Source organism: Mirounga angustirostris, unplaced genomic scaffold, assembly GCF_029215605.1.
Source record: "Mirounga angustirostris isolate CCGP_5_RB_7025 unplaced genomic scaffold, mMirAng1.0.hap1 SCAF_9, whole genome shotgun sequence".
In the NCBI taxonomy this organism is placed as follows: Eukaryota; Metazoa; Chordata; class Mammalia; order Carnivora; family Phocidae; genus Mirounga; species Mirounga angustirostris.
Genome location: NW_026991717.1, coordinates 44,920,236 through 44,947,963, shown reverse-complemented (window position 1 = coordinate 44,947,963; position 27,728 = coordinate 44,920,236). Strand labels below are relative to the sequence as shown.

The 27,728-nt window shown below is 41.5% G+C and overlaps 1 protein-coding gene across 2 annotated transcripts in view; it reads right to left on the bottom strand.

Annotated features, from left to right (window-relative positions):
• Positions 1-27,728, bottom strand: part of RORA (RAR related orphan receptor A) — a 717,927-nt gene that overhangs the window by 10,981 nt on the left and 679,218 nt on the right. For both annotated transcript variants that reach the window (XM_045899942.3, XM_045899941.3), the window contains 5 exons: positions 12,596-12,737; positions 8,768-9,163; positions 3,161-3,282; positions 1,471-1,603; positions 704-811 (listed from right to left, as the gene is read on the bottom strand). In XM_045899942.3, the coding sequence (XP_045755898.1) occupies positions 704-811; positions 1,471-1,603; positions 3,161-3,282; positions 8,768-9,163; positions 12,596-12,737 (901 nt within the window). The remainder of the gene's footprint in view (positions 1-703; positions 812-1,470; positions 1,604-3,160; positions 3,283-8,767; positions 9,164-12,595; positions 12,738-27,728) is intronic.

Sequence of the window (27,728 nt, the reverse complement as noted above, 5' to 3'; positions counted from 1 at the left end):
CTCCCCACTGCATGCACACTCTCTCTCTCTCTCAAATAAATAAATAAAATCCTAAAAAAAAAAAAAATCAGTTAAGTTTGATGTCTACTCTTTCAGATTTGCATATTATGTGTATGCATCTAAATGGCAATGAGCTTTCCTAAAGCATACAGACCTTCTGTCATTTAACTGTTTTCAAAATCACTTAACTCTATCTTGGATACTGTTTCATTCCTCTTAGTGATTATATCCCACTTTATTTAAATTATAGAAATCCAAAATAATTTTTATAGTATATGTCAGTTTCACTTAGCTATATTTTATTTCTTTGATATCTACATTTCATTCTTATTAATGGTTGTTATTTGAGAAGTACTCTTTGCTTGATTTTATGTATCAAATCACATTCTCTAGTTTATCTGAATAATTTATCCTATGAAAATCTGGTTCTTAAAATCTGCAAGGGAACTGGAAGGTTAGACAATATAAATTTCTTCGATTACAAACTAGATAAAACAAAACACTAAACCTTCCAATGTACTATAAACAAAAACTGTTTGAGCTGTGTGAATTTTCTTCAGCAACTATAAAGTAACATAAGCATAAAATCCTTTAATTTTTGTTTCCAAATAACAGATTCCGTTCTGTTCAGGTAGCTCTTTGGTGGGGCTCCCGTATTTTCCTATGGCCCTGATTTAAAGACAGAGCACCCAGATTTCCTTACCCAAGGATTTGAAGACATCGGGGCTAGCGTATTTCCCATCAAAGTACACGGTGTTGTTCTGAGAGTCGAAGGCACGGCACATTCTGATAAACACCACCTCTAGAGAACCTAAGCGAAGACAGAAATGGTGTGGATTTTCTTATCATGGTGAATATATATCTATTGTGAAGGCATTAATGTAGGGACCCCTTTCTGATTCAGCACAGTGGGGGCTGTCTACTCTCAGTCACATCAACTCTCTATATTTAAAGGGGCACAGTTCACTAGCGTAATTTAGGATTTATGCTGAAGCTAACTAAGGCCTGTATTCCTGAAGAGAGACAGGGTTAAAATTACTTCTCTGGCATTCTTCTGTCTTGCAATAGAGTCTCAGAGTTGCCAGGAAAACGTATCAATTCATATTTATTAAAACAAACCAAGAAACCAGGGGTGTCCCTTTGAGTTCCACAAATAACGTTCCTAACAACTTACTGTTACCTCCCGAGGGTCTGGAGTGATAGAAACAAAACACAGGCGATGGTAAGATGGGGGAATGTGGGTGTCCTTCAAATTAATCATTTCACTCAGAGGAGAAGCAAAATGGAGGGAATGTTGCCTGCAGATTGCTCAAAAACCTTTAAAAAGGACTCAGTTTCTGCTAAAAGAAACCTGAGCTATTAACACTGGGGGAAAACTGTTCCCGACACCTTCCTTACCAAGCATTTCTTTAATAGGCGGGCGAAAGCAGGTGAGGAAAAGATCTCAAAATTCACTTGCAAAGCACATACCTGCTTTGAGAAGCACAATTTGATCATTTTGACACAGTTCCATAAATCCGTCAATGCGTTTGGCAAACTCCACCACGTACTGTATCGCTTCTGTGATTTTGATGGCACATAACTGCCACATCACCTCCCTCTGCTGCGGAGGAGCAAACGCACGTCAACATACGCGGTCACCCACATCCCCAGTCCAGCTGTTTCAACTGTCCCTGCTTTGTCAAAGCCTTCTTTGGAAATGGATTCAAAAAAGCTAGAGGGTTAAAAATAAACGTTTGGGTTATAATGATTGCTTCCAAGTCCCTTTCTCATCTCCTCTGATTCCTCCGTTACCATTTTGGTGGCAAAGGGACGGGGGAAGATGTCATGAGCAGGTGAAAACATGAGTCAGAAAACCAACACATGCCACCGCTTTACCCGTGGGCCTCGGAGAGCAGCAAAGTAGGATCTTCTTTTGAGCCATTATTTTACCTTGGGGAATTTAACACCACTTTCCTGGGGATAAGGAAGAGAAGGGGCGTCAATTACATTTATTGTGCACCTGCTTCAAGCTAGATGCTGTATGACATCCTTGTCTTTTTTCATTTTCCTATTTTCCATAAATGGACACAAATTCTCTTAAGAGGTTTCAGAGCTAGGAGGTGTTGGAGCTGGGATGCAAATCCCAGCATTTCTGACTCTGAACCCCATCTCACAGGCCTGGCTGTTTCTTACTGCTTTCTGGTTTCCCTTTCTAACAACACTGGCTGGCTGCTGGTGTTACCTGTTATCTCAAAGGCAAATAAAGTGATGTGCTGCTCTTCCCCAACCTGTCTTGTTTAATTGCTTTTATATACCCACTCTTTAATTTAGTTATAGGGGGACACGGATCTGTTACATTGCTCACTTGTTCCCCCAAGCTTACTTTAAGACGGTTTCCACCAATATGATGGGGTGAAGGAATGAATTAGGAGCCAGGAGTCATGGTCTGGTCCTGATATTTTCACTCTCCTGCCAGACGCCAAGGGATGCTAATCTCCTCATATGTAAAATGAAGGGGAGGATTAGTCTGCATAATCTCTGTCACCCTTCCTAGGCCTACATCTTTATAATTATTGGGGAAAACCACAGCATTTCCCTTTACCAAGGCAGAACGGGTAATTGTAACTTCCCCTTCTCCAGCCCTGCCCTCCCATTCTGGCGGCTTGTTGATCAGCGTGTAAAGAAAAAGGCAAGTAGCAGCACCCTTTGTCAGCCTCGCATTGCTGGGTTCAGACTGGAGTTATGATAATAGCTTCCAAACCTTTTTCTGTACACACTCTCTGAACCTCTGGAAACAGGAGGCTGAGATTATTTTACATTCAACTTCCAGACCTTGAAATCCGCCAGCATGAAATCAGGACAACTCTCAATTCATTCAGGCTTTTGGACACTGCTTCCTCCAGCCCCCATTGCCAAGTGATAGGAGATACATGTATATAGTCACAGGCACAAGAGAATACGTTTGTTACTGTATTGCTGGAATTTCACACACTTGCAGCTCAGTAAGACAAAGCCCCAAGTATATGATCATCTCTAGAAGAAAGATTTTAAACAGAAATCTGATATCTGATGAAAGACATTCATTCTCTAGTCTGTTTGTATTCTTCGACAGATGTCCTGCATAAACGCCCTTCCCACTGTTGCCTCAATCCTGGGTAAAAACCTTCAGAGTATGTACCTTGTTTTGGTAGCTCTCGATCTCCTCCTGCAGAAAGGTCTGCCACGTTATCTGCTGGAGCTCTTCTCTCAAGTATTGGCAAGTTTCCAGGTGTGATTTAGATATATTCTGTGCAAGGTGTTCTAAGGAGAAAACAGGAGGTCATAAACATGAAAAGCCAAGCTCTTCTCTGGAGAATCAGGGTTTTCCCTGCTTAATCTCTGGTTTAAAAAGTAAGAAGTACAAAGAAACATGCTGAACCAGTTTTAATTATCTTTACATTTTTAAATAAGCAATTTGGAACTATTCTGTATTTTGGCACATGAAGATGAAGGAAAGGCAAAGCCAATACTTAGAATTAAGTCTTGGTGACTTCAAAGACCCTCCTGACCTTGACCTTCTTCTGTGGCTTTACACCAATGTGTGGGAATGAACAATTATTAGCCTGGGCAGGTGTGGGAAATGACCAACGCAGCCTCTTGTTGGCATTTTGATGAAGACACATCTGCTGCGTACATTGACTTGGGGAGGATTACTCTTGAAAACTTAGGAAATGGTATGCTTTTGTGAAAACAACTACTTATTCATTTTTCCAGCAAATAGCACAAGAAGCATTACTGGGGGCCTACTATGTCACTATATATAGGGTGGTGGTTAAGAGATGGACTCTGGCACCATACGGCCTGTGTTTGAAACTCAGCTCTTGTACCTACTAGCTGTATCATCTTGGGTAAGTTACTCAACCTCTCTGTGCTTTGGTTTCCTCATTTGCAACATGAGGAAAACAGTATCTACTTCATAGGGCTTGTGAGAATTAAATGAGTTGAGCACTTAGAACAGGGAGGGTTACCTAGTATGCACTACATAAACATTTGTTCTTATTATACTGGAGTGTAGGTGGCTTGAGGATATTAAAACAAATAGATGCCAAAGAAGTTTCTCTAGGAACTTATAATCTGGTGAACATGTATGGACATGTTGAAAGGACAATTCAAGACATTAGGCAATAATGCATCAAGTTGAATTGTATCAGAAGAAAAAAAGAGAGAGAGAGAGAGAGAGAGAGAGAGAACGGGTCCTGTTATGGAAGGGAGAGATAGGGGAATTAGAGGATGCTTTTTGGCAGGAGAGGAACATTTGAAGTGGACCCTGAAGGAAGGGGAGGATTTGGCAGGCAGAGCCCAGCAGCGTGAAGAGGTGAGCCAGTTCCACATTCCAGGGATGACAGACGAAGGAGCAAATAATGGCATTTACAGGGGACAGGCAGATGTGATAAAGTGATAGTACCAAGACAGAAACATGAGTAGGTCAGAGTCCACATTCTGGAGAGTCTCGAATATTAGGATTAAGGGTTGGGACCTGCTTAACGAAAGGAGTCAGCGGAATTCTCCAGGGGAGCGGACACGCGGAAGGCTGTATCCAGGGAAACAGAACAAGCAGCCTCGTGATTGGTGAGTTGGAGCAGAGGCCGGTGCTGGAAGCACCAATGAAAGGCTGCCGCAATCCACATGGGCGGGACTAAGCACTTGGGTAGGTTGGTGATAAACGTTACGGCAGGGAAGGACGATGGAAGTATTTTAAGGGAACTGACAAGATTCCATAAATATGAAACCATACCCCAAAGGGATCTCCTTCCAGGGTCTTGATGATATACCAGGAAAGCCTTTTCAAAGAATGGTAGTAAGAGGGTCTGTCTGGAAATTTGTCACTGCTTTCAGCAAACAGAATCAGACTTGTTTGTGCGAACACAGAGTGGGTTCACCTAAATGAAGCTTAAACAAGAGTCTCCCTAGAGACACTGAAACACAATAAATCTTAACAGCCCTATTTGGCAGCACACAGACATGAACATAACATAAATAAATACCAGGAAAATAAAGCATAAACAGGAGGGAAAAAAATAAAGGAAAGAAACAGAGACAATGACCATAAGAGGGAGAAGCCAGTAATTTATGTGTCTTAGAATCAGTGATGCTTGTGAAGGGAAGAGGGGAGTAAAGCCAAAAACAATGAGTCAGAAACAAGAAAAAAAAATTTGTATATAGTAAACTAATTTTTGCAGATATGAAAAAAATGAAGATGAAGTATTTTCAGGGAAGCTGGGGGAATCCTGTGAAGTGATGAATGGGAAGAGGCTCATAGTATTCCCTTCCAGATCATGTTTCTCTTCCTGTTAATATGGGTCAGCATCTTGCTTTACCTCACCCTAAAAATTGTTCCCACCCATCCCTACCTATTTGAGCCCAGCCCTCGGAAGTCAGACAAGGAACGGCGTAATGTACATGTCGAACCAGTAGAGGGCAGTGGCTGCATTCTCACCAACTGCCTTTACAATTCACAGTTGATTCGGCAAGTGTTAAGATTTCAGACACTTTACTATTTTTAAATCTCCATTTCAGCAAAGGACAATACGGTCAGACTGAGTAAAAGTTAAGTTAGTGTGGTCTCTTAGAGAAACACTCTGGAATAGTGAAATACCGTGCAACTAGGAGTTAGGAGACCTGGTTTCTGGTTTGCACTCAGCAGATAAACTCACTTTGTGATGGACAAATCAGTTCACCTTCTCAACCATGATTGTTTCTTCAACATGGCTAGGGTCTAGGTACTTCAGATGGAAAATCCTGACTTCTGAGTTAGTCACAGATTTTCACAGTGGAAAGCACCTTTGGACATCTCCTGGTCCGACCTCTCCTCAGTTTACAGATAATAACACCATTAATAATGATGATAATATTTAATAGCATTTACTATGTGCTAGCCCCATATAACTTATATATACACATATATTCTGAATATGTATATTTTCTTCATCTTCATAACAATCGTAGGAGGAAAGCACTGGTATTATCTCCCTTTTACAGATGAGAAACCAAGTGAGGTTAAGTGACTTTTCCAAGGTATCATAGCAGACAAGTGGCAAGTGATTCAAACATACATAATTTGGGGCCAGTCTGTGCTTAATCATTATATTCTATAAGTAGGGAAACTGAAGCTTGCAAGGTACATGACTTAAAATGGGTTGTACAACCTATAGCAAACCTAGGACCACAAAACATATAAGCTGACTTCTTGACTAGTGCTTTGTCCAATAATCAGGTGACTCTTCTGCACAAAGCTTTAGTTTTCAATTATAGTGACACACGCAGTTAGTGTTTTGTTTGTTTGTTTGTTTTTTTAAGTGAACCTAGGTTGTTTATCTGGAATGTATAATTCAGGTACTAATTGTACCTCAAGGGCAAAATCTCCTAGCCAGGAATGCAGATGTATTTCCACTAAAAGTAATAGATTGTAGACACTATTATTGAAAGAGAAAATTGAGGTTAGGATATGTCAATTTACAATTTATTTTCCAACTGTATAACTGGTTTCATTGGTTTAAAATCTGATGACAAAATTTTGCCTAAAATGAAAGTCAAGGGTGTTAGTTAAAAAGATAGTAAGACTGGAATCACTATATTGTACACCTGAAACTAATAAAACTCTGTATGTTAACTATACTAGAATTGGGAAAAAAAAAAAAAAAGACAGCAGGATTTGAGGCCCCAAAGGAAATATCAGGGAACCCCAGATAGCTTTGAAGAGGGAAGAGCAATGTCTTTGGCCACTTCTATGTTACTCAGCTCCTCCAAATATTTTGTACAGGTAAATGGGAAAGAAAATTAGAACCCAATTATATTCTTTTCAGACAAATTCTTATTTAGTTTTGGGTTTGGGACTAATCCTAGTGATGAGTTAATTTTACTGATCCTGGAAAATGCCACAGGACACGTGAAAAGCCCCCAATTTAGGAGAGCATGGAGAACATTTGAGGGCGCAGGGCTCCCAGACTGTAGTGGGAGGTAACAGTTGTGAAAGACACTGACCAGGGGGCCCAGGGGGCACTGCTTTTGCCATTTCAGGCCCCACTCAGGTATTAGTGCACATTTAGCCGAAGGGCCATATTTAAGGGCAACACTTTGGCTAAGCCCCATGGATTTATTTTAGGGCTGACCATTTGACAAGCAAACAGGACAGGTTTGCTAGTATTTATAAGGTGGAAGCAAACTGAAAGTGAGCCAGGTCATTTTTCATGATATCATGTCAGCTTTCAATCAAATCCTTATTCATTTCTGAAAATTTTACTTTCATTACAGTTCTGCTTAAGTCGCAGCCAACCAAGATTTCACGACAAAAACGGAAGGTTTTTGTTCTAGTTCAAGAAAAAAATATCAAACCTACCTCTGCTCAGCTTGGCTTCTAGTTCAGAGGTTCCTCTGTTAATCAAAAGAGCTGCAATCCACCTTTAATGCTGTTCAGTGGTTAAAGACCACGCTTAAAATGTCCCTGCTCTTGAGGATTTAAATTTAGACCCATAAAAAGGTGCTTGTGTAAAAACCGTAAAGAACATTCAATTTGTTCTATTTGGAGAAAGATTTTACTGGAAATATAAATTTCACTTAAAAATGTTTTATGGGGTACAGAGGTGGAGAAACCATCTAAAGAACACAACCGTTATTTCTGTGAACTAAGGATGTCTGTGCTCAAGTCAGAACCTGCTGGTTCTTTTCCATCTGAAGTCTTCATTCTCTCCTCGTGTTAAGTTAGTCACCTCCACAGCGACTAATTGAAATATCCCAAAGGACTATAACCTTGTGTGAGGAGTCACGGGGAGGAGCACATCAAATTCTAAAACTGCAAACTTTCTTATCCAAGTTTCGCTAATAATAGTGTTGTACCTAAAAATCGATTAAATGTTACAACAGGGGTTGTTAACACCACTTCCTCGAAATGGCAAGTCTTCCAGCGTCTGTGTTTTCAACATTTCTAGGTCAAACCTCCCAAAAAGCAACAATGTCACACAGGATTAAGGAGATGACAAGTTTGTTTGTTTTTGCATGGTGAGTTTTCTATGAAATATATCAGTTTTGTCCCCAATATCCATCACCAAACCATTTTGGCAAATAAAGAAGCCAATTTCCCTTTAACATTCATAGAATACCTCAGGGCTGTAAAACCTAGATGCCTACAGGAGCTGGGCAGCGATATAAAATGGGAAAACATGTCAAGGTGCTAGGACCTTACTAGTACCAACTGGTTGTTGCCATTCACCAATGCTGGTCCAGTATAACTAGGTCATTTTCTCCCCTCTCACAAGATGCTGAAAAATCTGAACTTTGAGGCAGGATTGTCTAGGTTTAAAACTTTAGCAACCAGTTCAAAAATTTTTAAAACTCTGCACAGGTCAAAAAAAAAATGTGTATGGCCCAGGCACAGTGTGTGGGCTTCCATTTTTATGACTTCAGGTGTAAAGCAACACCTGGATCATAACTAAAGGAAATGATAAACAGAGTTAATGGGGCCACCCCCCGAGTTTACAGTTTCTGTGGCATTTAAAGTCAGCTTCAAGTTCATGCTGCCCCATCTCTGATACGGACAGGTCAACGTGTTTCCTGGATATGCGAGGGGAAACAGTGGACAATCAAAAACAAGGGGGCAGGGTGGAACTTCGAAGGGGTCCAAATGGGAGAGGTGAAATTGCTCTCCTAGTATCATTTTAAGAACATAACTCATTAGGGGCAAGTCAAACACCCCCCATTTACTTGAAAGGGCAGGAGTGACGCGTCGCAACGGACACATGGAGGCCATTACCTAATTCTGCCATGGACACAGTTGGGGAAGTCTCTCCGTTGGTGAACGAACAGTAGGGAAAGAAGCCCGATGCTGGTGTGTAGTCACATATTGGTTCTGGTTTGATCCCATTGATATCGAGACCTGACTGGTCTGGGGAAGGCTGTATGTCCAGGTAGAAGCTGCTGACGGCCGAGTCTGCCTTGCTGCCCTCCGGGGTGTGCCCGTCAATGTAGCTGCTGAGGTCCTCATGAAGCTCGGTGAGCCCGTTGGCCGAGATGCTGTAGGTGGGAGTCAGCGGCTCAGCTTCTCCAGGCTGCTGTGGGGGGTCTCGCTGCTGCTGCTGCATCCGGTGTTTTTGTACTTCTGCGTACAAGCTGTCTCTTTGCTTTTTTGACATCCGGCCAAATTTTACAGCTGGAAGAGAAAAGCCAGACCACACCATAGACAATACGCTTCTCTTTGTTATTCTCTCCAGCATGCGTTGGGGGTTCCTTTTAAGTCTCAGACAATCTCCATCAAAAACCACATCGCCACAAAAATAAGGACATGATCCAGAGGTGAAAACGGTCCCACCCCACACAGGCTTGCTCCACATCCCAGAGGAGCTACGTTTCAGAAACAGACCTGGGACTGGTGGAAGGGCAATGACCACGTCTGTCCTCCTGCTGTCACATAACCCGATGCTCAGTGGGAACCGCTCATGTGTGACTTGATAGGTTTGCTCATTCTCCGCCCATGCCGCTTGCCTCGACCACCTCTTTCTCTTCCCAGGGTTCAGACCGATGTGCAGGGATGCAGACTCACAGGGGTACATCGAGGCACAAGCAGCCGAACCTCAACTTTTATTCATTTCACTCATTCATTCATTTATTCCTTCCCAATCAAACAGCTGAAGCTGGGGCTTTGCTGCAAGACCTCAACAATGAGGCTTCTTTGCAATTCCCTGACTTATATCTCTAAGTCTACCTGACCTAAGAACCCCCGCGGAACCCTTGGGCCCACCTTTAAGTGACCTCTGCTCTTCTCATTTACCCTCAAGTAAAAAGAGTATCAGAATTTTGGGAAGGGCAAACACTGTGTTAAGATCCCTGTTGGGCAAATTTGTGTTTGCAATGTTTCTCCCTGGGATGTGTCCCCATATCTAAAGTGGAACAATGAGTGTAGTATCTTTCCTGTTCATTCAGAATCCCAAATGATCTCTCCTAAAACACCGGATAATTGATAAAAGAACCTTATGATCTCCTGGTCTGAACTCTCCCACTAACCCATTTTCTCTCAGCCCGATTCTGTGTATGCAGAGAAAGCCTCTGCTGGAGGGACTAAGACCTCCTAACTGATTGTGGTTACACTGATACCTGACCAGGTGGATGAAGTCAGCCATTTGACCGTCATTATAATTCTATGAGTCTAGGGGCAGGAGGCAAGAGAGATGGAAGTGAAGTTGGGAACCAGGGACAACCACCTGGGTCAGCTGGCAGATTTGTTTCCTGCCAAGGAGGACGTGCTGTCCCTTCACACACAGGAAACAAGTGAGTGGGATCCGGGTCAATTTCCAGTTTCCACGGCTCAGGTAACAAACCTGGGGCTGGTTAGGCAGCCATGAGGCTGCTCTGAGCTCTGGGTTTCGGGCCTGTCACTGTACAAGCCCCGACATTCACGTCAAGCCCATAACATGTGTTGCTACCTCTGTGCAAAATTTCCAAGAGGTATACTGAAGGTATTTGTATTTTTTTTCTTTTAAAGAATACTCCAGAACACCCAGAGGGATTAATAACCATAGGTGAGACTCATTCTGCGTCTAGGTGACTCTGAACTGTGTTTTAACTTTTGCCTTAATATTAACAAGAGTAATTATTATATCCTCTAAGTGAAACGAAAGGATCAGTTCTTGAGAAAATGCACACACAACTTGTGATCTTAGCTTACAAGTTCACCATTTCTTTAACTCTTAGCTTATGCCTGACCTTGTTAGTTTAGTGTCACTGAAAGGTGAAATCTGCAGAGCTGCACCTCACAGGAATTTCTGTGTATATAAGTTCTGTGACTTGCATCTTCCAATGTCCCAAACTTTATTTTTGTGCCTATGTATTCTTAGTGACCATCCTGTGCATCGCTACCGACGTACGCCATAACTCGTGCCTGGACTGGTCTGCAGGCCCCAAGAACATCTGATTATGGGGAAGGCAGGCTTTCGGAACGCCTGCCCAGCCTTCTGAAATATTTTCCACAGGCTGGAATTCCACTGGAAGAGATGTTTCCTTCAAGGGGATCTCTTAAGAGAGCCATCCAGCCTGTATGTTCGTAAAAGTCCTTAAAATGTATCCGCTATACTTTCTGCCCAGTTTCCTTGTATAAGAATAACTGTCTTGAAATCTGGTGTTGATTATTCAATGCACTTAAGATAGTGTTCCAGGAAGATCTTGAAATGTTTTGCAGTTGAGTGATAGATGGCCTCTATTTCTTAAAACAGCTTCTTTTAAGGAAAAGAACATTTGTCATTGAGCCATGCTTTGCACTGTTTTCACACATTCTGTATGTACAAATACATGACTTTTTCTTTTGTTTTGAGACATATTTTGATGTGCCATTTGATTTCTTATTTGGTCTACTGCTTGTGCAGTAGTGTGTTGTATAGTTTTTACGTAATAAGTATTTAATATTTACATTGTAGATTTTCCAGCTTTGTTTTATTGTTGATCTTTAGTTTTGTACCATTGTGGTTGGAAAATATACTTGGTGTGATTTAAATTTGTGATATTTGTTATGTCTCTTTTTATGTGACTTAACCAGGGGATTCTTCTGTGTGTACTTGAAGAAAATGTGTATTCTACTTTTCTTGGATGGAACGTCTTAACGTATATCCAATAGAACCATGTATTCTGAAGTATGCCTTAAGTAAAAAATGTTCTTGTTGGAAAAAGAAGTAATAACTTTAACTGAGGGTACTCTTTTAAAATAAAGCATATCAGGGCGCCTGGGTGGCTCAGTCATTAAGCGTCTGCCTTCAGCTCAGGTCATGATCCCAGGGTCCTGGGATCGAGTCCCACATCAGGCTCCCTGCTCAGCGGGAAGCCTGCTTCTCCCTCTCCCACTCCCCCTGCCTCTCCCTCTTCCACTCCCCCTGCTTGTGTTCCCTCTCTTGCTGTGTCTCTCTCCGTCAAATAAATAAATAAAATCTTAAAAAATAAATAAATAAATAAAATAAAGCATATCAGAGAGGAGGGCGGTCGGGGGATGGGTGAAATAGCTGATGGGGATTAAGGAGTGTATGGAAATGTTAAATCACCATATTATACACCTGAAATTAATATAACACTGTATGTTTAACTACACTGGAATTAAAATTTAAAAACTTAATTAAAAGTTTTTAAAAAACCCCAAATATATGACTTTGATTTGTGATTCAAAATATCCAGTTAATATAAAAGCTAATTCATTCCAACTGCCGATAAGCTTTACTAGTTAGTGTAAAGCACTAGCAATTAGCCTTAACCATTAGCTCTGGCTTGTGCTTCTTACTGGGGAAAATGCCTATAAGGGGAATATTTATTAAGGCCCTCAGATGACATGTACCTTCAATCACCTTCAATCAGGTCATCAACCTGTAATGTCTTGAATGTTTAAAATCGGAAGGTGTTCTGACCACACAGATGCTTCTCCTCCATGCCACCCTCACCCCCAGCGGACCCCCAGTGGATTACGGAGGAGGAAGTAACCGGTTTCGTGGCACCCACAAGGCCTCCAAAGGAGTGGGGTCGAGTGGGGGAGGGGCAGATCTGGGTCCAGGGCTCAGAAGGCCCCTTCACAAGCCCATGCTACTGTACAACTCGAACTATGAGTGCTCACCATCTCGAGACATCCCTACGGCAAGGCATTTCTGTAATCGACAGTGTTGGCAGCGGTTTCTACTGGTTCGATCAATCAAACAGTTCTTCTGACGAGGACAGGAGTAGGTGGCATTGCTTTGCTGACTCCTCCTGAAAAAGCCCTGTGATTCAGTTATAAAACAGAAAACAGGTTAGTGTCAGTTTGAGCCGTAGGATACTAAAGACAGTATACTAAGCACTGAGCAGCATTAATGTTTCACGGAGAATTAAAAGTTATAGTAGATCATCCAGGAGACCATTAATGACATTAAAGTCACTTCTTTTTCTTGGGTAAAATTGATCCCTAGAGCCTAATCCCTTGTCCCTTACACATGTGAAACTTTCTTTAACTCCAACAGATGGCTGCCTATGTGATCAGGCCCTGTTCTTGACTCCTGATGACCAAACCATGTGCTTGATGGATCGGTACAAAGGCACTTATCTTTAACCTTTATCTCCAAAATATTTTTAGTGGAATAAACACAAAACAGTTCTCTGAGATGTCCAGAGATATGGAAAATGCTGTCTCATTGTAACTCATGGTAGCTGCAATCCTGCTATCCTGGGTTATTTCTGCTGACCCACTGAACACTACCACACTCCAGGCATCTTGCTTTCCCTAAGAAAGAATCTCCTGCCCTAAGAACTTAAATGACACTTGGATTGATTATCTTGGCAGAGAAGTCAGAATGGGAATACTCCTCAACCCTTGAGAGTTTGGAAATACCAGGTATTCAGAATCATGGCCTTTATTTAACAAATCCAATCCCATGTTCATTGAGTTCCATTTACTTGCCTTTTTTAAAAAATTAAGATTTATTTATTTATTTGAGAGAAAGAGAGAGTGAGCAAGCATGAGTGGGAGGGGCAGAGGGAGAGGGAGAGAGAATCTCAAGCAGACTCCCTGCTGAGCATGGAGTCCGACTCAGGGCTCGATCCCAGGACCCATGAGATCATGACCTGAGCTGAGACCAAGAGTCTGACGCTTAACCAACTGAGCCATCCAGGCGCCCCTCCACTTACTTGTTAAGCACTGTTTTGAAATGAGAGGGTGTGCAAAGATGCCTAAGGAGCTACCGACTTCAAGAATTTAATTTATTCATCCACTTATTCATTCATTCACTGTTGCTAACTTCTTGAGCTGGATCCTTACTACATCATTAATTTTCTGTGTTCATTCTTTTCCTAAAGCTGCACATTTTCTTTTTGGTTATCTTTTAGAATAAATTTTGCTATGTAGTATTTGCATTACCATTCATTTGAAAACATGCTCTAGGGGCGCCTGGGTGGCTCAGCTGGTTAAGCGACTGCCTGCGGCTCAGGTCATGATCCTGGAGTCCCGGGATCGAGTCCCGCATCGGGCTCCCTGCTCGGCAGGGAGTCTGCTTCTCCCTCTGACCCTCCTCCCTCTCATGCTCTCTGTCTCTCATTCTCTCTCTCTAAATAAATAAATAAAATCTTAAAAAAAAAAAAAAGAAAACATGCTCTAATTTTCAACAGATTTCTTCTTTAATACATTATTTAGAAGCACATCTCTTAATTTCTAAACATATGGGGGGTTGATTGTCTCTTTATTGTTGACCTATCTCTTAGTGGTTTTGCAAGCTAGGAAGGTACTGAAGAAAAGGAAGGTAACCAAAGTCCTTTCCATGATGCAGAGCCATGAAGGGTACAAAAGAGCATTATTATCTTCAAATCCTTAATGGTAAGGATACATGACCCCAGTAAAGGGGACACCAGTGGAGAGAGGAGAAGTAAAGTCCCGAAGAACTGACAGAGTAGCAGGCACACTGACAAAGGTACTTTCTCACCAAAAGATTTTTCTGGAGGTCACCTTGGCAGTTGTATCAAAATCCTTAAAAATATGTCTATTTATTGAATCAATAATTATCCTTTAGGGAATATATTTTAAAGGAATATTAGAATATAAAGACCTATCTATAAGGATGTTCATCATAAGCACAGTCTGAAATATAATTTGGAAAGATGCTAAATGTCCTACATTAATGAGTTGCAAGAGTCATATTGGATATCCATATATTTGGAAACCAGTAAAATGGTATTTCAGAAATATAATTATTGACATAAAAAGGTGATAAAAATAAACATTTTTCTGTTTATCTGTGCTTTCTGATTTTTCTACAGTATGCAGGTGGAAAGGAATGTGAATTATGTGGGAAAAGCAATCTAGTATATCTGCTTTCTTTTGTGAGGAGTTGGTGACTGTGGGTTAAGTCAATGGTAATGATGGATATGACATCAGTTTCCACCTCTTTGTTTTGGACGCCAATCTAGAATGGGAGGGGGCAGGGCACTGACCTGTCATACACTCTTGGCTGTCTGCTGAACTACTCACTAGCCTAAACATGGGCAGGGCTGGGGGCCCAGGGTCTCAGACTGTGTGATGTGCTTTGAACCTCCCTTATATTAAGTCTGGCCTCTTCTGTGAAGCAATCTCACTTTTCTCAAAATATCTAAAGCTGTGGGCTTTTTGTTTGTTTGGTGTGTTTTTTCTTCTATGAAAAGGAAGTGAGAAGTAAAGCTTTCTTTGGAGCTTAATGAAGAGAATTCAAGAAAATAAAAATGATGGGGCGCCTGGGTGGCTCACTCGTTAAGCGTCTGCCTTCGGCTCAGGTCATGATCCCAAGGGTCCTGGGATCGAGTCCCACATCGGGCTCCCTGCTCAGCGGGAAGCCTGCTTCTCCCTCTCCCACTCCCCCTGCCTGTGTTCCCTCTCTCGCTGTGTCTCTCTCTGTCAAATAAATAAATAAAATCTTAAAAAAAAAAAAAGAAAAGAAAAATGATAACAGAGGCAGATAATCCTTAGAAAGAGATACGAAGAGGTCATGGGTCTAGGTATTCAGTTTGTCTGAGATACATAATCTGTCAAAGCTGAAAGGTGTCTATTTCTTGAGACTCTACCTTTCTTCAGACCCTCTGTGTTTGCTATCACCACAGGTGCCTAGGATCAGGAATTCCTTGCTTTTCCTTTAGTTGAGGCTGAATTTTGCTTGCTTCACAATGAACCTGCTCCATTTTATTCTAGGATTATCAAATATGGGGAATGTCTGAGTGATCTCTTCTTCTTCTTTTTTTTTTTTTAAAGATTTTATTATTTATTTGACAGAGAGAGACACAGCGAGAGAGGGAACACAAGCAGGGGGAGTGGGAAAGGAAGAAGCAGGCTTCCTGCAGAGCAGAGAGCCCGATGCAGGGCTCGATCCCAGGACCCTGGGATCATGACCCGAGCCGAAGGCAGACGCTTAACGACTGAGCCACCCAGGCGCTCCTGAGTGATCTCTTCTTATTTGAATGGACTGCCAGGCTATCTCCCGACCCCTCACCTGTAGACCAAATCACAGCATTTGTCACCTTGCCTCCTAGGTTCTCTCCCCCCATTAAGAATTTCTTCTCAGAATCCTCTCCGGTTTCTCCGCTTCCTTCAAAAATATGAAATCCAGAACTAGATACAGCTCTTGAATAATGGTTGGGTCATTAACAAAAAAGATGCTACTTTTTAGTTTCCACTTATTAAACGCCAATTAACATCAACCATCACTAATGAGTTCCAGGATGCTGGCATAGAAGCCATATAAAATCATCAGTTTAGAGATGCCTGGGTGGCTCAGTTGTTAAGCGTCTGCCTTCGGCTCAGGTCATGATCCCAGGGTCCTGGGATCGAGTCCCACATCGGGCTCCTTGCTCAGCGGGGAGCCTGCTTCTCCCTCAGCCTGCCGCGTGCGCTCTCTGTCTGGCAAATAAATTAAATAAAATCTTAAAAAAAAAACAAACCACCCATCAGTTTGCTCTGCTACCAGGGAATGCTGAGAAGGCATGATGATGATGATGATGATGACGACGACAACAGATAAATTTTTAATTAGTGCTTTATTAATCACATATTTTTATTCCATATTTTTGATGCTTTGACCTCTTGGGGCCTTGTGACCCTGGAGAGACTGTATTTCCCAGGGCTTGCTAATTCTTAGAGATTGCAAACAACTTGCCTGGGAGCACACTTTTCATAGGCAAACCAACCAATCCAGAGCCCATACACCCAACCACCTCCTCTATGAGGCTCTCCTACTCTGAGGCACTATTGTCCCCTGCCCATTTCATCCCAGGACCAGATACCGGACAACTACGATGGCCCCTAGACTCCAGGGCTGGCTAAAGCTAGTCAACCTTAAATCTGCTTACCCTGCCTTGCCCATTCCTTACTAAGGGAAATGACAACAAAGTCTCCTATGCATATTTTCCCCTTCTCTCTCTACCTCCTGACTGACCCTGCTGCTTCCCACTGTGGCCCTTCCTGTTTCTAGGGTACTATGAGTATAAAGCCTTCTTCCTTCATGACATTTTTGTGTCTGTGTGTCTTGCCTACCTGATTAAAACAAATCCCAGGTATCGTTAAAACAGTGCTTATTATGTGTCAGGTGCCCCTGTGCTTTATGTGGATGACGTCCTGTAATTCTGAAGTATGAGGAAGGTACTACCATTTCCTTGGTTTTTGGTACAGCGACTGTCTCAGAGCCCCACCTCTAGCATGGGGTAAAGGCAGGATATGAATTCATGTGGCTTAATTCCAGAACACACACTTTTATCCTTTTTATTTTTCTGCTGCCCTTGCATGTCATAAGGATTCCCACTTGGTTGTTCTCAGAGAGGGCAACCATTAAATTAGACAAAGAGACAGATATGAATAAAGTAGCAAGACTGATCTGCTCTGAAATTGCTGTTTTCCTCAGGTTAGCCCTGTTAGCAGGACTAAAGGCCACTGCCCAGGTATTTTACAGATTCTTCTTCTACAGCCAGATGTGGGCTGGAGTCACATGAGAAAACCAGTCTCATGAGCTCACCGTTTTCCCTCATTTCTGACCAGAGCCATTAGGTCTCCTTTTATGCACCTTATTTATTTCTAATTTATTTGGGTTCATTTGGAAAACAAATAAAACAGTAACAACAACAACAACAACAAACATCCGTCTAGGACACAGCGTCACTAAAGACCTCTATCGTGAGAGGCGTCTGAGTAATTATGCCATAAATCGCAAGGCAAATCTGTGAAGCATTCCACATGGGCTTTGAACACTGAGGCTGGAACTAAGGTCTGGCTTTCAAGCTGTCAACTTGGAAGAGACCTATACTTCTTTATATGGCTCAGCTTTGAAGGGTTTGGGGAAAGTAGGTGAGCAAATAGACACACTTTGCTCTTCACAACACCATTTATTCTACACTGAGTCAGCTGACAAGTGCCTGCTGAAAGTTCTGGGAGCGGCCAAGAGCCAGAGCAGAGATCCTGCTTTTGGACTGAGGCAACAGAGTCATGCCCACAAGGAGAGTTCTCACATACCGTGTGGGATGGGTCAAGTGGGGTTATAAGGTGAGAGCTATGAAGGGAGAGAGAGAGGGTAAGCCTGTGTGACTCAGATAAACCCTGAACTTTACATTTCAGACAGAATGAGGGCTTGGTCTTCCTTCTCTCTCTCTCTCTTTTGTTCTTTCTCTTCATTTCAGCATTCCTGGTGATTTCTCAGGGGCTTAAGGATTTGGGAAGTTAAACTAAAATATTTAAGGCTAATGAACACATTAAGAGGGGGAGGATTAGAAGAGCAAGAAGGACGAGGAAGAAGTAGAAAATATGGTAGGTATCTTCCCACTTAAAGGTAAAAATATACTCATAAATGTAGAAGCAGGATCTCTACTGACTGGGGAGCAATCCTGGAAAGGGTCTCAGTGAGAAATGAGTGAGCTCAGATACAAGTTCTAGGGGTTGGGGAGTCTGAGGCCACACAAAGAGCAGGGACAGCACAAGCCAGTGCATGGAGTTTTAGGTGGAACTGAAGAGGTATGTACTAAGAAGAGAGAAACTGCTGAAGCTATGAGTAGCTAGAAAAGATATTAAGTTCACAGTTTTAGAGCTTTATTGCCAAAAGATGAACTAATGAATGACTTCTTTGGCTTTCTTAAAAGTTCACTTTTTATGGATGTCAAAATACACGGAGATGTGCCCCTGTGAACATGGTGGGCTTGAGCAGGGAGCCACCATGATGCATTTCAGGGTAGCAGAACTTGGTGTGACTGTGGCACACTACCACCACCTAGTGGCAGCATACCAACATGCAGTTACTGCAAATAGTTAATTTGAATGATACAAACAGGTCTTTAGAACTGAAGAAGTTGAGAGATTATCAGGTTCAGAGGTTCTCAAACAGATGGTGCATCCTAATCACCCATGAAGCTTTAAAAAAAATACACCTGAAATCTATTGAACCAGAACCTTTGGGGATATAGTCCTGAACATACACAGAGTTTGAATAATATGAAGGTGCCATTTTTGCAGGCCAAAAAAAAAAGGATATCAATTTATATGATAAATATTTTAACAAAGCTTCTTGAAGACTCCACTACCTTCCCCATGTTAAGAACCACAGATCTACTCTAGTATTCTTATTATGTAGATAACAAAAATGAAGCTCAGAATGGTTAGTGACTTAAGGTTATCCCATGCCTGGTATATATTAGTGCTGACACTCAAAGTCCAGTGTCCTAATTTTAAATACAGTCCCCTCTCACTTAAGTATCTCTTCTGAAGTGTTGGGCTAAGAGAAGTGACATCACACAATCCCGACTTCCTCATACACACCAACTGTATCGATTTCCACAGACTCCAAGAGAACTCTGCAGTGTTTCCTCCCTTAGCCTTTCCAAGTGCCTTCCATTGAGTTTTATTTCTAATTTCTGCCTTCCATCCTCTGGAAACTTCTAATGCCTAACTTTTGACTTTATGAAATTATTCCTCACTCCTACTAGTTTGGAGTTCCCTGGGACTGGGACTGAGGCCATGGTGTATGGGAAAAGGCTCATTCCAGATTGCAAGAGCGGAGTGTTAAAATTTCAGGAATTTTGTGAACCAATCATTAAACATAACCATTATTAAAAATTAACTTATTGATTTTATTATTTTGCTCTTATCCATGTTCCTAAGGATATTTACATCAATTATATCTGGACGGTGGGGATACTACATAATGGGGTGCTACGTCTTTCCCTGCTCTGCTTTCACTGAGAGGTCATGTTGGGAGGCCTGAAATTGACCATGTATTGGGAGTATTTGTATTACAGAAACTGGCAAAAGCTACAAATCGGGGCTTGATTTATTATGCTTATTGTCTAGATTTAAAAAATGATAAAACAATAATGTGGGTTAAAGGTATTAAATATAGTATGTGTAGCCATCACATTGTGAACAGCACAACAAATCTGAGGAAATATTCTTCCAGTATTTAAAAGCCATTATCTGATTATCTGATTCAGGAAAGAGATCGCTCATGTCATCCCTGGTGAATGAGTGAAGTTCCAAAACACATCTTCCTTATTTCACTTTCCTCTCATTCATTAATGTAAATGAAAATATCAACATTCATGTTGGCACCACAGTCCTTCATCAACTGCAACCACAGGTACAGATGTAGGAGTTCAGCAAAAATTACTGAGAGCACTTAGCAAGAATCATTGGTCTATATGAAGTTTATAGTGCAGAATATTATAGATTTTACTATTGTGTGACATTACATCAGTGACAAATACATTGAAATTACGTACATACAGACAGACACTGTTTTCCAAACTCAGTTGTTAAAAACGGACCAGCACATGACTGGACTGGGCACAGCCCTTCTGCAGGTTTCCATTGGCTGTCTGAATGAATCCTCCCTACTTCAGATGGGCCTCTACCCAAAGTTGTGGTTTGACTTTCTATAGCTCTATCATCCCCCCACACGTAGACACACATATTCTTCAGTCACTTCAACTGAATGGTTTTATCTTCATTCCAATACAGAACGTAACGCAGCCCACTGCCCATTTCCTGGCCTTGTCTCCTCCAATGTTTGCTTGCTCAGTCAAGGGACCAACTTCATCCCAGTTACTCAAGGCAGAATGATAGGCTTCATTTCATCCTTGCCTCCTGCCTCCCGTACCCATGGAGTCACCATCTTAGGCTGTTTCTTACCATCTTCCTATTTTTCAAATCCTTCTACTGTTCTCCATCTTTACTGCAATTTTTAAGTTTACATGCGTACCATCTCCCAAATTGGTTATTATACAGTCTGCCTCCACTCACATTCCCTCCAATCCATTTTCACACAGTTACTGGGGACCTTTTCTCAAACATCAACCCGATCGGGTCACTTCCCTGCTTCTTAGCCCTCAATGGCTCCCTACTGATGACCAGGCTACGACCACCTGTCCAGGCAACTTTCTCTTACATTCAGTCCTCTTCTCGAAGTCACACTTTGGTCAAGCCTGAACTGCTGTGTTCACGGTTCCTCCAAGGGCAACCCCCCAATTCCCCCATTCCACCCCCACTTCCAGAAGCTCTCCCCTTCTCTTCAGGATTCACGGACATAATCACTTTCTCTGACTTTGCCCCTCCCAAGGTTGGTTGAGGGGCCCCTCCCATGTGCACCCTTATGGCCAGGTCTCCCTCACTGATTGCTTTGTTTCTTTGTTTCCAGGAGCTACCCCAGTACTTAGAGAAATCAACAAATACTTGCTGAATGAATGACCAGAGGGAAAAATGACTGTACTGATTAAAAACCGTGGTGGCAATCATATATTGAACACCTATTCAATACCAGGCACCGTGTAGGACACTTGGCAAACATTGCTGATCTGCAATTCACGTCAACTTTGCAAAGTAGGTATTTCTCTTCCTGTTTTACAATGAGAAAATTCAAGTGCAGAGAGGTTAAGCCATATGTTGGAAGTCACACAGCAGGTAAGGGGAGGAGCCAGGATTTGAATCGATGAACCCTGGTGCATCTTATCCCAAATGCCATAGATTTCTTAATACAGTACCAAAAAAGCATCGAGACAAACATGCAGGGCAGATCGAACAGAACAAGATAAACAACAAAACCAAACAAACAACCCCCAAAGCCACCACTTTTTCAGTTCTGTAGTCAAAGTTCCATATAATGGTTTAGACACCGGAGAGGGAGGTGACACTTCATAGGGTGTCGAATACCATGTTTACATAAGGTAGGAAAACATGGTCATTTGCTAGATCTACTCAATAAGAAGCTTTGAAATATAAGTGGCGTTTCCTATCGGAGTTATTAATAGTTTTGCCCAAAAGTGCGAGTTGGCTGGACAGAGAACTATGGGTGTGCTTGGGGAGGTGCTCTGAGGGTCTTGCTCTGAGGGGCTCCCCTCCTGTTTGGGGCTCCTTCTCAGTAAGGCAGAGGCTGAAATGCTGATCTGATGTTTGGTCTTTTGACAATTTTCACTTAATGAATTGATTCCTACAGTTCATTAACATACCCACTTCCACTTCTGTATACACATATGTCTTAATTAGCTGTTCATTGGCTGTTTAATTACAAGAAAGCAGCTGACAGCTGCCTTGCTGAATTCTAATGGCAGACGCTTTGGAACGGCTACACATTTGCTTTTGACAACCAAGATTTATTCATAACTCTATGATTTATTATGAATGTTCCTATGCCTGCCTGAATTATTGTATTTTCTTTTTTTTTTAAGATTTTATTTATTTATTTGAGAGAGAGAATGAGATAGAGAGAGCATGAGAGCGGGGAGGGTCAGAGGGAGAAGCAGACTCCCCGCCGAGCAGGGAGCCAGATGTGGGACTCGATCCCGGGACTCCACGATCATGACCGGAGCCGAAGGCAGTCGCTTAACCAACTGAGCCACCCAGGCGCCCAGAATTATTATATTTTCCAATACAACTGAAAAACTGGAATTTGGGGGGACCACTGAAGCAGGTGTATGTCTCCCTCTCACAGCGGAGAATCCCTTCTGTAAATGACAAACTGTTACAAATTTATTTCTCTGGGGAACTTTCTGTTGAGAACATTCAGAGGTATGGGGAGGGGGGAGAAGAAATATCTTTGGATAAACATGGGCAGAGAGTTTTAAAGTTAAGAAAAAAAATAACTGTTGATTTAATTTTACTAAGGGATAAGGAGAGAGCATAAATAGATTTAAATCAAGAGACAGGAAGAAGCAGAAGAAATGACAGAATTAAAAAGGGGGGGCAGCAATGATAGTCCTCAAGGAAGCAAATGAAGAAGGGAATTTGTTCTTTAGGAAAGAATAGGAAGCCTCTTTTGCAAAAGTAGCTGGTACAACTCTATACTCACAGCTAGCAGCAATAAATCATGGAAGCGTAGATCTCCTGAACTACTTTCCCCTTCAGTAATGACGGGCCTCCCTGTAGAATTGTATGTGCAAATGATCTCTGATTAAAGCTGACCTCATGTGTCATATTTGGTAAGTGTCGATGTCTGCTTTGCCGTACTGTGATCTGCCACACTCAGACTCAATCCAAATGAACACATTCAACAGCGGTGATCCCCAGGCAAGCATGAGGAGCCCTGCCCTGAGCCACACGCTATGTTAGAGCCCTACTGACAACAAGGCCATAAGCCCAGCATTGTCTGTGAGCTGAGGAAGGACAGCAGTTACTGAGACATGATTAAGACCACAACAAAGCAACAAAAAATACAGGGGAAAAAAAAAAATCCAAATCATCTTGATGGACATTGGGGTTTCACACATTCTACTATTTGTGCATCTCATCACAGGACTGGAAGAGTGAGCGAAACGAAAGTTTTTTCTTACCACCTGGTATTTAACAGAACTGAAACGCTGACGTCACAGGATGCAGTAACAGCTAAGTCTAATTTTCATTTTAAATGGCTAGCTCTAATATTCGGGCCAGGTGCTATAAAACATTAAAATAAAAATGTTGGGCATGAATATATCAATGCTGAAAAGCGGTTAAAATTGGTCCAAAGCTAGTGACATTTCACGACTGAAAAAAATATTACAATCCTCTAAAAAACAATTTGAGCCTAAATGGAATATTTATGGACATTTCTTTTTAGCCTAATACATACAAACCTCCAGAAACTGCTTTAACTCTTTCAGGGAAAAAAAAGGGGGGGGGGGGGAGGAAAAGTACCAATTTTGAATTCTGGATATCTTTAAAAAGGCTTTTCACTGTTAATCTCAGCATATTGGTTTTTTTTTTTCCTTTTTTTTTGTTTTTTGTTTTTATTTAAATTCAATTTAAATAAAAAGTTTCAGAGGTAGAATTTAGTGATTCATCAACCTCCCCTCCAGCAACCCTCAGTTTGTTCCCTATAGTTAAGAGTCTCATATGTTGTTAATGCAAAGAAACGACTCCAAAATCTTCCTTCACTGGATGGAAAAGGAAACTTTGCCTAAGACATCGTCTTAAGTGTAATTAATTGATGAAAAAGTATTTGACAAACAAATGTTACTCTATTCTTATCCTATTAAGAGCAAAAGGTCCTAAATGTAATCAGAAATCAATCCTATCAACCCTAAAACTTGATTGCACATTATCACTTAAAAAGTTATAACTGAAATTGTAGATCCAAAATGTCTAAAGGATATAGATTAAAAAACTGTTTCTATTGGGAAATAAATTTTTCATCATCATCATCACTGTATCTAATGATGAAGCTAGGAACGGAAGTGGAATGAAAAATAGGACCACTTCTCAGAGGAAACCTCAACCAGTGTCATTTTTCTATAAACACTTCAGCATTGTTATTCACTTTGAAGACTGAACCTCACCCCTAACATCCACAGACCCTTGTTTTATTTCTGGCCTTTTCCTCTGCCTGCCCATTCCATGGCCTGGCCCCTCTTCCCAGGCAGGCCTGCCCCAGCTTACCCCACACCCCCTCCTACTGCTCACCCAGAGCTGGGACTAAATTCTGTTCCAAGAGCTCAGAAACATCTTCAGTGACAGACCTAAGCCCCTGCAGGCCTAGATTTTATGTTTTTCTGAAATGCAGTATTCAAGGCATGACCAAAGCTCGTACACTGTTCCTTCATTATTTCAAAAGAACAAGTAGCGGCTCCTGGGTCGCTCAGTCGGTTAAGCCTCTGACTCTTGGTCCAGGTCGTGATCTCAGGGTTGTGGGATCGAGCCCCGGGAGGGCTCTGCGCTCAGCATGGAGTCCGCTTAAGACTCTCTCCCTCTCCCTCTGCTCCTCCGCCCCCCATGCTTGTATGTGCAGAATTCTCTCTCTCAAATAAATTTTTAAAAATCTTAAAAAAAAAAAAAAAAGAACAAGTAAAGTACCTTTCTAATAAAAACCTTGGTATAATAGAACCTTTAAAAATTTGGGAATGGCATACCCGTCCTTATTTTCCATTATCCACAGAAAGTGACCCTCTGCTCCAGTCACACTGGGTTATATGCTGTCCCCAAAAGACAACCAAGACATCCCCACCTCTGGGTTCTTGCTGCCTCGTGGGTATGTGCTGTTTGTACCACACCACAGATTATAGTCTCACTCTGGGATTTAGTTCTTTTTAATATATACTTTAAATACACTTCACTGAGGCATAAATTCAATTCAAAAACGCACCACTGTGAAGAGCCCACCTTGATGAATTTTGAGACTGCATACAGCTGTGGAACCACCACCACAGTCAAGACGGAGCATTGCCACAAGCCACAAAAAGTGTCCTTCTCTTAGTGGTCATGCCTTACCTCGTTCCAGGTTACCACATTTGCTTTCTGCCATTATAGCTTTAAAATTTTTGCTTCTTCTACAATGACATATAAGTGCAGTTATGCAGTAATTGTTCTTCTGTTTCTGGTTTCTTTCATTCATCATCATGTTGTTGTTTTTTTTTTTTTTAAAGATTTTTATTTATTTATTTGACAGAGAGAGACACAGTGAGAGAGGGAACACAAGCTGGGGGAATGGGAGAGGGAGAAGCAGGCTTCCCGCCAAGCAGGGAGCCCGATGTGGGGCTCGATCCCAGGACCCTGGGATCATGACCTGAGCCGAAGGCAGACGCTTAACCGACTGAGCCACCCAGGCGCCCCCATCATCATGTTGTTTTGTGCACATCCTCTCTTATGGCTAAGCAGCATTCCATTCCATCGATCTTATTCATCCGTCCACCACACACTTTTATCCATTTTTCAGTTGATGGGCATTTGGGTTGTTTCCAGCTGATGGCCATTATGAATGAAGGTACTACAAATATTCATATAAAAGTCTTTCTAGGACAGGTGTTTTTGTTTCTTTCGGGTAAATACCTAGGATGGGCCATTAGGTCATATGTGAGGCTGATAACTTATTCTATTCCCACCTTTTTTCAAAGGGGCTGTACAATGTCACAGCCCCCTCCCAATCCCCCCCCCCCCCCCCCCGGTAATGTAGGAGACTGAAAAATTCACCAGTTTCTCTGCATCTTCATCATGTTTGTTATAGGCAGTGTTTTTGTTCTTCTTCTTCTTGTTTTGTTCTATTTTAATTTTAGCCTTTCAGATGAATATGTCATGGTATTTCACTGTGGTTTTATTTACATTTCCCTAATGATTAAAGATGTTGAGAATATATCCACATGTTCATTGGTTCCTTGTCCAGCTTTTGTGAAGAGATTGTTCAAGTTATTGTTCCTTTTTATTATTTTTGTCCTTTTATTTTAAAATTTATTGTTTTCTTTTATTTCTTCCAGTATATGGCTTGCCTTTTCTTTTTACTAATGATACCTTTTGAAAGGTACAAGTTTTTAATTTTGATTAATTCCAATTTGTTATTTTTTAAAATAAGGGAAGGATAGGGGCGCCTGGGTGGCTCAGTCATTAAGCGTCTGCCTTTGGCTTAGGTCATGATCCCAGGGTGCTGGGATCGAGCCCCGCATCAGGCTCCCTGCTCGGCGGGAGGCCTGTTTCTCCCTCTCCTACTCCCCCTGCTTGTGTTCCCTCCCTTGCTGTTATCTCTCTCTGTCAAATAAAATCTTAAAAAAAATAAAAATAAAATAAGGTAAGGACTTCGGTGTGTGGTCTGAGAAATATTTGTACGACTATTGTTACAAAAATATATGATTTTCTCTAGAAATATTATAGAGTTACGTTTTATGCTTAGGATATTCTTTAAGTTAATATTTGCTTTCAGTGAGAGGTATAAATGTGAAGTTCATTTTTTTTCATATGAATGTCCAGTTGTTCCAGCAATATTATTTGAAATAACCATCTTTTCTTCATTGAATTCAATTGGCATCTTCGTCAAAATTTAATTGACCTTAAATGCATGGATCTCTTTCTGAACTGCCCCCTCCCTTTTATAATTTTTTTCTGGTTTATTAAACCTAGGATTTAGTTCTTGCATTGCTCCTTTGCAGACCTCATCTCTACAACTAGACCATAAACTGCTTGAGGTGGCTCAGGTCTTCTATGTCTCTGAATCCCTTACAGTGCTTATATAGTGCGTGGCCCCAAGGGGGTGCTCATATTTTTGTTTTTAGTAGAAGAGTCTACATAACAAATAGCAAATGGTCACAAAAAAATCAAGACTGGACCCATAGATGTTCTGGAAATGATATCTGACTAGAGCAGCATGACTCAAGCCTATGGAATTTGGCTAGCAATGATTGTAACAACAGCCAACAGTTACTGAACGATTGTTACATGCGTGGCACTTTTCTCCGTGCCTAAATGCATGTGTTACCTAAATGCATGTGATAACCCTGGGAAGTAACTACAATGTCCATCCTCATTTTACAGATGGGGAGACAGAGGCACAGAGAGGTTGGGCAGGTGCTCAAGCTGGTAAAGCAGAACTAGGATTCAAACCCAGGCAGTCCGGTTCCAAAGTCAGAGCATAAACATGTCACAATACTGTCTCTCTACAGGTAGCAAAGGGGACTTGGAGAGGGTGGGCTGGGAATACCCAGAAACCAGAGAAAAGAGCTACCAAACTTGCATCATTTTTGCGGTTTATGTGCAATGTTTACCTGAGCAGATATGTGGTAAAATAAATCATCATTTCAGCAATTAAATAGGTTCTTTGGTTTCTTAGGGTTTCAGGTGGTTGACTTTAAAATGCAATTTAAAATACATTCATAAAATGATTACCTCAGAAAATGACTGAGTCACTTTCTTTCTTTTCATTAGATATCTATTTATATATATACATAATTAGAAAATTTCCAAATGTCTAGTGATCCTATCACAGAGATAAATTATTTATAATTTATGATGCTATAACCACCCTCACCTGGTTAGAGCATGATAAATGATTAACATCAAC